The sequence below is a fragment of the Cydia fagiglandana genome, chromosome 8, assembly GCF_963556715.1.
Source record: "Cydia fagiglandana chromosome 8, ilCydFagi1.1, whole genome shotgun sequence".
In the NCBI taxonomy this organism is placed as follows: Eukaryota; Metazoa; Arthropoda; class Insecta; order Lepidoptera; family Tortricidae; genus Cydia; species Cydia fagiglandana.
Genome location: NC_085939.1, coordinates 15,310,584 through 15,322,864, shown reverse-complemented (window position 1 = coordinate 15,322,864; position 12,281 = coordinate 15,310,584). Strand labels below are relative to the sequence as shown.

Genomic DNA, 12,281 nt, shown 5'->3' with positions numbered 1-12,281 from the left:
GGTACAGGGGGCGATTTCTCCGATTTTCTTATTTCCCACTTTAAAAGTCGGCAAAGTTTTGCGAACTATTAGAGATTTAGTGGAGCATACACATGTTAGAAAATTTATCTACATACTATTCGATACGGAACCCTAAACGTCACAATATTTACCTAGATAAGAGCTAAAGTATGTGTAATGACTATTTATTGTTTTGTCATTATAGTCTAAAGCCTCAGTGAGCTACCTTGTGTGCTCCTCACTCATTCTCGAAGCTACTCAAGAAATTTCATTAAAATTGATAAGGATAGGTTATGTGCTAAGCACCTGGGTTAGCAGTCTACATACATAAGCATATTTGTACTATAAAGTGGGTATATCATCGTTGCTTAGGATTACAGTACTGTTCTACTGACGTTACTTCTAAATTGTGTTCTAATTGCAGTCAAATAATAGTATACAGTTGTTTAAACTACCTAACATGAAGAAAAACGGGGGGGTTCAATTTTTTCTGTAGTTCTCTGTGTGCAGACAGCAGCCATATTTGCAGCAAAATTCTTGAGATGAAGCCAGCAAGCAGGAGTCTTCATGTATCAGCAGTGTCTTGGTAGGCTGAAATAAGTTAGGCAAATACATTAGTAAATTCAGGTAAAACAAGTAGCATAAGTAGCATTAGATTTTCTTCTCTTTAGAGTCAGTTTTAGCTGGGCAATACGTCAACATTTTTCTTAAGACATCCATTCGCGGGGGCGCGTTATTATTTTTAATGCATGTAGTCTGGGTTTGTCAGGTACATAATCATAATATTTATTCGTCGCAATCTATAGTATTATTACAGGTATTTTAAGTTTAAACGAGTACAGCATTACATGCGCTCTCCCAAATTTCAACAATATTATCGTCAATATAATAACATAGTAAAAATAGGCATAAATACATCCATGGAAGGAGGATTTAAAATACAAAAGTAAGCAGTACTTCATATTTTTCAAAAATTCCAAAAAAGTTTGAGAATTGTTGCCTTGCGGGACATATTTCTATAGTTAGGTAACAAATAAGCTAGATTAAGTCAACAGATTTAGAATAGGGCATGTAGACTAAGCACAGTTTTCAACTCATCACTCTTTCATCAAGAATTCTCCACTCAAGCATTTGAAATAATAGTGTCCATCATGAATCATGAGTTGGTTAGTTTATAACGAGTTATGTATTTATATAATTAGATGAAATACCTGTCATAAATGGAAGCAGTCAGTAGATGTACAGTGAAGGCACCTTGACACTCCGGGGCAAAGTCAGCTTCCGGGTAACACTGAAACAGGAATTATGGAAAAGTTAGCTAAGGTAGGGTATATTTAAGAAAATCTACTTATAAGTCCCATTAACAGTGTTTATTATTTACTACAGGTAGGGTCTTCACAGTTAAGAAAACAGAAAAAATAAAAATTTCAACTTTTTTTTTTGTAGAACAAATGGAAAAATTTCAACTTATTTATTTTCTAAGTAGGATTAAGTCTAGGAAAGCTTTTATACTTACTAGGATAGTGTCGAAGCACTCGGAGGGGCCTTTGTGGGCAACAGTGAGAATTTGTCAATGTCACCGGTTAGCGGCAGTCATCGAAGTTGGTTGTGTTTGCTGAAAAATTAAACATACATTGTAAGTAATATAACTCACAGTTTAGGGGTCCAAGCACATGTAAAATACAATACAATACTCTTTATTGTACATCTCACATGCACGTCTTACATGTACTGGTCCGGGTTCACAGGTTCTGCTTTTTCATAGCTACCACACTTTGTAGACAAATGTCAAAACCTGCACTCATTATTTATACATAACAGTAAGGTTTATTGCAACAATAGGAATAATTATGGCAGGTCCAGGTTTAAGTTCACATATTTTTGTTTAAGTTACCGACATCTACGGGGTCATTTTCAAGAGGAAAATACATAGTCATCATCAGTTGTCATGAACATGTAAGTAAACAGGTTTATTTTAGCTGACGTTATTATATAGCTATGATTTTTATAATATATTGTATTTCCAAGTTTGAGAAAGTTTTATTTCAGGAAAAATAATTTTAGCCGAACCATCTTTTAGAGCGACAACATTTAAAATTCCAAGTACAGTAAGGGTAAGCCTACGGGTATTTATATGGTAACAGGGTAGTTATACTTACTGTTAAGAGTCAGGAAAGAGTCTTCAAAATCAGCAAATGGAGTTTTCCACATCATAATTTCAACTTATTTCTCTTCGATAACAGTTTTCATATATTAGGCACCGAAGAATCATTTTAATGTAGTTGTCAGCTTACTGAAACATCAAATATAGCTATTAAATCGTATTGTAATACAAATAGTGTAGTGGAGGTCTAATCGTATGTTTTAGGTCAGACAGTGTAAAATGAGAATCAACATGTTATTTTTTTAAATACTTTACTTTGATCTCTTTCGGTTTTCCAATAAGAAATGCGTTTATGTTACTGACTAAAGAGTAAAAAGAAGGAAACGCAATCCATTAGGCATTAGCATTATAAGTAGAACGTTGAAAGTAAAGAAACTAATGCTAGCCATTTACAGATATAATCAGTCAGAAAAACAAATTTAATGATAGGTAGGTCAAATTACGAACAATTCTTTTCTGATTGCTGATTTGCAAGTGTATTTAACAGGGTCTTGATGGCAGTAACTTGTCTAAAGAAGAAGCAAGAACATAATCTTACCTTGTTTGTAGAAACGATTCCCAACTTTAGATTTATTTCACTGACACTGTCACACTCGCATTGTCGATACTTAGGCACGTAAAATAAATAAGTACACTGGATCATAAATACGGACACTAGGTTTCCTGACCATTTAGTTTTATGAAATAAGTAGAAGCAAATTCGTGCGATGGTCTGAATTCCATTTTCTTCATCTTGTAGGTTCTTTGATAGATGGAAATCATTATGGACGCTTTCTGAGACATTCTTTTACCGTACTATCTTTAAATTTAGCTCAGCGATATAATTTTTGTCTTGATATTTGTTAAAGCATCTTTTTTGCAGAAAAAAATACAACCTACAACGGAACTTAGGAGATTGACAGTTGGTAAAATTGCCATAGACAAAATTTCAGATCGCCAAATGTAGAAGTTGTAGAACATTCAGTCTAGAATAGCTTATGGTTTGGATCAATCAATAGATCGATTATTTAGTTTTTCACATTGTAAAAATGCGTTTTATCATTCAAATCATTCTACATAAAAATAAAAACTTAAATGATAATATTATGTAAGGGCTTTATTTCAATTTTGCATTATTCACGTTAATTATTGGACACTTGCTGAGTTCACTAAAATTCATTCATAGGTAAACAAATGAACCCGACCAAATTGCTTAGGTTGTGTTTCGAGTATTGTAGGGGCCTTTAGAAAGTGTTTTTGAATTTCGTCGCATTGCGTAAGCACGCGGAAGTCCGTTTGTAAAAATGAATTTATTTACACGATCGTAAGGGTGGCGCTACTGTCATTAGGTGACAGAGCGGGATGGTCATATGTATCTTTCAGTAGGAGTAGCAGCGAAAGCGCTATTATTGTTTGTCCTTGTCACAGTCTTGTGCAGTTGCGTATGTTTTGTCTCTCACTGACGCAAGCGTATACGACATCTATAGGATACTACCATCTAAGGCGGAAGATCATAGATATCGGAAGATAATAGATAACGATCGTAATGGTGTTGCTACTCACAAAAACATTTATTGAAGAGTTATTGTTAAATTTATTCGTATATCATTAGACATTAGAAATAGATAAAAGGATTAGTTCTAAAAATCCATAAAATAAAATACAATTCATCATAATGTGCGAGGTTAAGTTATTTGTAATGAAAAACAGTTTTTTCACGCATACATTTTCAAGTTTGCCGCTTTTGCTAGTGACGAACGCGGTTTGCCAAGTATAGCTTAAGAAAATACGTCTTTGTAAGTTTTGACAGTTCTCGGAACTTGTGAACATGGAGTAGTTGTTTTTGTTTTAAGTACTTCTAATCGTTAAAATAAGACTGTAGATTGGTTTTAATAATGGAAATCCTTATGTGAGACAAATAAGAATCATAGTGAGGTTTAGTGAAGTGCATATTAACAAACTAGGGCCATGTTTCTAGTCATATCGTGTTAAAATAAAATATGTCAGGAATCGTAAACAAAACAACTTGTTTTGGACGAAATTATAGTATGAGGCAGTGATAAAATAAAATGGATAGTGTTTTGAACGAAAATAAATGTAGACTCTACCCCGGAAAAGGTTCATAAATGAGTGCAAACGCGTATTCGAGTGAAAATTGGGTTATTTTATGTGCATTTTGTAGCCGCAAGTAACGAGTGCATTTTGTAAACAAACCAATAATCATGTGTTTTCCTGTAGTAAATCTATATTAAAATAGTGAAATAGTGTAGTGAGTGAAGTTTGTCAAGTGTAAAAGTGGTGGGAATAGTTCTGATTATCAAGGAATGTGCATTTAACATGTAAGTACTAAATTTTCTCAAGCCTGGAACATTTTTAGGTTATCTTAGTATAATGAAATATGTTATCACTTGTTCACAATATATAGGATTAAAATATAATCTTTCTAACGTTCCAAAATTTTAATATAATGCTCTTTTGATTTTTCTATCTACTTTATTCTCGATTAATAGCGTTTATCAAAGAATTTCGTGAAGTTTGGTTGTATATACATGTGTAGATATTTGCGTACCGTTTTAGCTTTATATCTTATAATGGAAAAAAATTATTCATTATATTTATAAGACAAGACATTTAAAAAATAAAATAATTTCAAAAGGTGATTGCTAAATTTGTCTAGCCAGTTAACACTCTAATAGCTTAGTGGTCTTGACTGTGGGCTAAAGTACGAGATTTAGATGTTAGAGGTCCTGGGTTCGAATCCCGCATGGTGAAAGTGTTTTAATTTTTCATTTTTTTTTGTGAATTGGTTTTAATAAATTAGACAATTTTGCAATTTTATTTGGATCATTTTATGGCTTTATTTTATTTAATATTTTTTTATTTAGTGGTCTATCTTTGTTAGTGTCTTTTCTAAGTTGTTTCGGATATTATGTAGCTTAGTAGTAGAAACTGAAGATGGAGTTATGAATAAAAGATTTACGGTCAGTAGATTAACACACATTAAGATTAAGAACACCTACTTAGTTCCTAAGAAATATAGATGTCTAATATTATTATGTTTTGGGTTTTATGCTAAGTATGATCAAATTAGTGAGTTAACGTGCGTTTGAATACAGAGTAGAGTGAAATTTTGGGATAATTAACTACTTTAGTCACATCGCTCGCTGGAAACCGGATATTCGTGACAAGACGATTGTGCTACCAATTTGTAGAAGATAAGAAGAGGATTTTTTTAGCTGCTAGGGAGATCGCGAGTAACAACAATCACTGCTACCTTTTACGACCTATTTAAGAACTGCCGACTGGAATTTCAAGACGCAAGAGGAATTTCAACACACAATATTCCGGATAGAAGAAAGAAGAGGAAGTTATGAACGATCAATACACAATTTATGTAAATTTAAAACTTAATCATCATCATATCAGTTTTTTTTTGACACTTTCTGTGGAGCATAGGCCTCTCTTTAAGTATGACAATTTCAAAACGGTTTTTATTATATTCTAATATTTTTAATATGAGGTACATAGTTAAGATCAAATAAAATTAAGCCCAATGTTTCGTAAAGGGAAATTATTCTTGTATATTTTGTAAATATTTTTATTTGGTGTAATGTAATAATGAGGCATGTCAATGATCTTTAGGTTACTTAATGACGTTATTTGAGTACGTTTTGCAGTGTTTATGGTAGGTTGCTGGTACTACATCAGGCGACGAGGTCGGTCAGCGCATACGTGGCAGCGTACTATCAACGCCAAGCTGGGGGTAGTTGGACTGACTTAAAGGGGATCTCGGGAGCGGTTCTGGCGATATTTGGTCAAAATAAAAAGCAAACAAAATTCCTGAAGTTAATGTTGCCAGATTTTTTTTTTAAAATCAATTCAGGTTCAAAATATTAAAGGGTAGGCTCAGGATAAGTGCCAAAAGATTTTTTTATTATCATATAGGGATAAAATTAAAAGGTTCAAAATTGAATCAAAACGGGATAAGGGTTGTTTTTTTTAGTTTAAATATAATAACATGTACACTTAAAATTATTTTTATTTTATTTGGATTACTTATCAGAGTTTTGGCTGTCTGTTCAGATCGAAGCGGACCGGAGTCTGAGGAAGGAAGTATGAAGACTTGAGTGCTCAAGCTTAAAGTTATGAGTATGTTAGAATTTTTGTGTGAGATGTATATAAGACGATGGATGCCTAGTAGAGGAATGGATTTATATGTTGTTAAGAATGGATCGGTGCAGATAGACAAAGGCTAGAGGGTAATCCAGACTAGATTTGTCGGATTTTGCTGGGAAACAAAAAGGGGGGGAGGGGAATACACAAATAGCCAGAAAATTTTTATCAGTAGGTTAGAATCCATTGGATTAAGGCCCGTTCCAGATGGGTATTATTTTGTGGCTATATACTCTACAAGGTAATAAACCCCTTACGAATTCTACACACCTTGTCTTGGATGAGATATATTCGACATTCGACATATTATCATGGGCCGTGAGCGTCTAGAAGGACGAGGCCCTACTCAAGATTTAATTAAATATATATATATATTTTTTTCATCACTATACGTAATTATCATTTTTCTATTAGTTAATCAAATGGTTCTTAGGTTTAGGTCAAAATAATTTTGGTGTACCATATTGAGGTACCTAATTGTGTCAATTTTAAGTTTGTTTAATGAAAAAAAAAAAACACACCCAAACAAACTTAAAGGTCGGTATATTTTATTCAAGTATAAGACACGCACCAAGAAAACATGGCTGAGAGTGATAGGGCAATGAAATTTGGTTTGAATTCTGGCAATGGAGCTTGAAAGCTTCGTACTTATAGAAATTAAAGGTCTCTTCGTTTCGCTTGGGAGGTTTTTGCTGCCTCATCTTATGCTCTTCTACGGAAGTGTGCGGCGTAAAGGGTAGAGACAAGAGTAATACTCGGTGCACCGGGGTAAGCTGGCAAGGACGAGTTAACTATTAACTTATCAGATTCACAACCTGATATTCTTGGTGAAGCGAGGTGGCTGGGGAAAAAGCGGTCATGGTTCATTGACAGAGTTCTGATGGCCTAATTTCAAAGCTGAGTCGCTAACAGTCATTTAGTATTGGAAAACACACCACACATTTAAAAAGGGAGGGAAATTATCCGACTTATCTAGGGGAAATTGAAGTTTTTTATAAATTCCTGAAGTAATTCATAAAACACTTAAATTGGGGGCGGATGTGACTGGCCATATGCCTATTACATAGTATTAAGCTTAATTTTCAATATAAAACTTACATGTTAACGGTGAAGGAAAGCTTCCGGGAGCTTTCTTGCCGGTCGTGTGTTTACGTTCACGATTTTGATTGAATTTCTAAACAAAGGTAACTAAAAGCACTTATTTTCATAGTCTAGTCCTTATCACATGTATCCACGATTAAATTAATAGCTAATTGACTTAGTAAAAACAAAATAACGACAAGGGTTTGTTTACGAAAACATTTGACAGTAAGAGAGGTCATTGACATTGACGGGTGTTGGCGCGGTGACGTCTAGGTATCGTTTTAAACCGCAAAATTCAAAAAGCGTGAGGTAGATAACAAGTTACAATAATTAAATAATTAACTTCTATTATATGTTTAATACATTATTATAAAAATAAACATGAAATATTTCGGTACGGATGCAATATTTGGAATCATAAAGGGAAAAATGTTAACTCAAATATACTTTTGGTTGTTTATTATTGAGAATGTGTGCGTAGGTATCGTTGAAAAATAACTTCATCAGCATTAATCGATTATGAGCGATAATATGTAGGACATACGGCTTAAGTAAACAAAATAGGAATTAAAATCTTTCTCGTATGGGTTCAGTCGCCATTTTTATGATCTTATTGTTCGGGAACGGTTCCGTTGGTTTTGGCAGATTATGAGCTTTAATGAGTAGGACATATAGCTTAGTAAACAAACAAGGATTTAGGATCTTTACTTCTAAGAGGATCGTGTCGCTACTTTTATGACTGCGGTGATAGCCTCAACCTTGCTAGCATTAAACGATTATGAGTATTAATATGCAGGGAATAAGCATTTTCTGATAGTAAACAAACGGGGATATATGACTTTACTACTTGAAACTTAGAAACGTTTGTCGCCATTTGGATATTATATAAGGCTGAGCAGGCGTTGCTAGAAGACTTATTCATTCTCCGATCTTGGGCTAACAGTGTCTCTGGCTTTGGGTGTACTTAATACGGTTTTCTATACTGTGTTTCTGGGTTCAGCTTTGGGGGTACAAGACCGTTACAAAGCATGGATTCAGAATGGCAGTTGGTTAAAGGATTTTCTTATTTTGCGTGGGGTTCTTTTGTAAAAGTAAACTTAGATATTCTCATACCTTTCTAAAAGAGTCTTTTTGCTATTTTTAAAGCCAGATCATTGCTTGGACTGACAGTTTGTCCGACTAATCGCTCTCCACCTTGCGGTGTTAAAGGGGAACGGTTAGGAGTCTTTTTGTTACCAAGATAAGGGTTAACTTGGCACTATCTCTTTAACAACATAGATAGTGAAAATATCTCTCCCTTCCTGGCCTCCAATGCCCAACTGCTAGACTAGAATGAGGGCGTCACGTGCGCGCCATTTGAGGGTAACCTCTGCTCATTTGAAACCTACAGTATTTGGAGACCTTGTATATTAAATATATTTATTTATACCATTCATAGACACTATAGGGACCTGTGTTATCCATGTTGCCACCCTGCCTTTGTGCAAATCGCCATGGAGGGACACAATCACACCGGCCTGTAGGTTGCCTTCTCGGTTTCGCCTGCCGAACTTGACAGTTTCTCGTAGGGTCATACACTTGTGTATATTACAAAGCATTAGGTCAATGGTAAGTGCGATCTGTGCTTTGAATATACTAGATTAGGGCCAATGTGTAGGTATAGGGTAGAATCACACACTAAAATATAGGGTTTCTTTTAAGGTTGGTATATATTTCTCTTTTAAGGGCTTCAAATCAAATATGGTATCGATATTTTAAATTATGCGGTATAAGGTGGTTAATAATCTAAATCTCCTACTTATTTGGGTAAAAGGTATTATTTTAATTTTATCTATCACAATTCTGGTCTTCTGGAGTAGAAATGAAGTACTGGGTATTGTAATCAAGGTTCTAAGGTATATACAAATCAAATTCTTTAATATCAAGCAGGGTTTAGGAACACAGACTTTTCTGAGATAGAAAATCGAAGAATGGTTTGTTTTAGGGAACCTCTGGCAGGCAGAAGTAATCCAGAGAGTATTTCGAGCTAAATATATCTACTCGTCTTGATATTCTTAGTCTTATAAGCTTCAATTTTAACAAATAAACTTAGTACTTCGTTTATACCCCTAAAAATCAGATTACTGCTTATACTCTTAGTTCTGGGAAATTGGATTATTAAAGGATTCGTATCCATAGCTTTTGAATGTAAAAAAGATTAACTTTGATGATTGATGGATACTTTGACACTTCTTTTCATCATCATCTAGGTGCGCTTAGGTTGCGGAAGTGTTGGTCATAGCCCTTCCGGCTAAAATGGTAGGCTAGGTGATTCGATTGTTTTTGTAATCGGATTAAGAGCTTTCCGACCTGCATCGGCCGTTTGGATGCAGCACGTGTGATTAATCACACATCGTTTAGAAGATGATAGTTAATTTTAATTATCCTTGAAATGCTAGGGTGTAAATGAGCTTAACTCAGGAGTGCTGCTCCGACGTTATCCCGAAAGCTTAATAGGCGTAGCAGGATTTTATCAACAAATATTTTTTATATTTATTTTATCATATATGCGGCATACTTCAATATCATTCTAGTTTTGGTTCTTCTAATGACACTTACATTACGCTATAAAACTCGTAGAATTGTCTATTTTTATAATAAAATAAAAAGGTTACAATTATTCCTTAGTACGTAATAAATTATATTAGTATTTTAAATATTCTTTCAATAAAATTTAGATAGGTCATTATAACGTCTACAACCAGTCTCCAAAAATAAGCATCACTCATTAAAGGATCTAGGTTTCCGCGGTCCACTTCGAGGGGTCCTAACTGTTAGCTAGACGATTACGAGGCCAAATTTTAGGGGTAGTTATTAAGGGGATTTATTTAGTTATTAAGGGGGTATATTTATACGGGGGAGGGTACACTGACTGAAATCGACGAGAGTCCTAGGCGTAATAAGCCAGGTAAGCATTTAAAGATAATCAATTTAACTGATTTTGTCTGATTGAAATCGACGAGAGTCCTAGGCGTAATAAGCCAGGTAAGGATTTAAAGATAATCAATTTAACTGATTTTGCCTGATTGAAATCGACGAGAGTCCTAGGCGTAATAAGCCAGGTAAGTATTTAAAGATAATCAATTTGACTGATTTTGTCTGATTGAAATCGACGAGAGTCCTAGGCGTAATAAGCCAGGTAAGTATTTAAAGATAATCAATTTAACTGATTTTGTCTGATTGAAATCGACGAGAGTCCTAGGCGTAATAAGCCAGGTAAGCATTTAAAGATAATCAATTTAACTGATTTTGTCTGATTGAAATCGACAAGAGTCCTAGGCGTAATAAGCCAGGTAAGCATTTAAAGATAATCAATTTAACTGATTTTGCCTGATTGAAATTTAAGCATATTAGGGCCACTTGAACCATCCCATTTACCCAGGGTTAACCCGTTAAACCCTTAACCTAGTGTCAAATTGTACTGGTGACCATGGTAACTCCAGGTTTAACCGGTTAAACCCGGTGCAAAGATACCTAGTGTAGATAGGAGACGTGATTCACCACCACGTTGTAATTTCAGCGGGCCTTGTCGAAACGCCGCAAGTCAGACCTGAATTATATCAGCCAGAAGAATCTCCCGTACATCTAGAAGATTTTACAGTTGACGGTCCGTTCTTCTTCTCTGTCACTATGAGCATCTATCAAACGAAGAGGAAACGGTTAAAAAAATATCAATTGCTTAACGGAATTTACTATGGCCCGGAGTGACATATAAATACAGCCGTTCTAACAAGAAATATAAATCTGACATTCATTTTAATTTTTTTTAACGAAAAAAAAATTAAGAATGAAAACGAAGAAATAAGAAATGTAAGAGTGACATTCCATTTCAAACTGAAGCTGCAATACTGTTCATTTTAGTATGGAAATTGACAATGACAGCGACGCGTTTCCATAGTAAAATGAACAGTATTGCAGGTGCAGTTGGAAATGGAATGTCACTTTAAGACTTTTACGGTAGATGTCGCTAGAGCCTCCCTAAGGCTTATTTATGGTGGAAGTATTTGCTGTATTGGGTATGGTCTTGGTAGCTTAGATGGCAGGCACTGGGCAAGCGATTCAGTGGTCGTGGGTTCAAGTCCCACCCAAGACAGTGATTTTATCCACTTTTAATTTGTTTTTGAGGTTATTAAAACGGTTAAACAAATAGATCTAAAAAGTATTAGTAAAAAGTAATTTAAAAAAATCTGCATAACATTAACAACAAAAACCAAACAAGTTGTTCTAACTTAAAGAAAAGCAATTAAAATGTAATTAATTGTGTGGACGGTAACCTTCGCGACTCAGGTTCGCACTTGGATGGTTTTCTAGGATATTGTACCTCAATAGGAACTAGAACTACCCTTACTGTAGAACTTTGCAAAAACAAAACTGAATAACTGCTGTATTCGAACTTCAAGATATTCACAAGAGACGACACGTTCTAGATCCGTTCTAGATACGTTATAGTTTAGATATCAACTAGTTCTCTTTTGCAGCGCAATTCGGGCAACCAATGTCACTTTTACGTTAGATAGAGTAAGATATCTATTAGATGTGAATTAGATCTCTAAGTCATATCCTGTGGAAATCGTTCAAGAGTATCTCCAGAATCGCGCAAATATCAAATTTGACAGGTTAGATCTTAAACATATCGTTATCGTATCTTGGTGATTTCTAAAAGATGTCTAATAGATGTCTATTTCATAATCCGAATCGGGCCCTAAGACTCCAGCAATTTTCGAGCAACACCGGAAACGGAGTCCGCATTCGCAATATTTCCCCTCTGCCGAAGCACATTCCCAACTGGGCTTGAGTTAGACCGAGAAGAGTCTGTAGAGATTTTGATAGCCCACACAGAACA

At 34.7% G+C, this 12,281-nt stretch overlaps 1 protein-coding gene across 1 annotated transcript in view; it reads left to right on the top strand.

The window, feature by feature from the left end:
* The window catches only part of LOC134666797 (serine protease inhibitor 3/4-like), a 31,670-nt gene extending 20,520 nt beyond the window's left edge, over positions 1–11,150 (top strand). Inside the window, exon 9 of the mRNA XM_063524094.1 lies at positions 10,959–11,150. Within this exon, the coding sequence (XP_063380164.1) occupies positions 10,959–11,146 (188 nt within the window). The 3' untranslated portion in view covers positions 11,147–11,150. The remainder of the gene's footprint in view (positions 1–10,958) is intronic.
* The last annotated feature ends 1,131 nt before the right edge of the window (positions 11,151–12,281 follow it).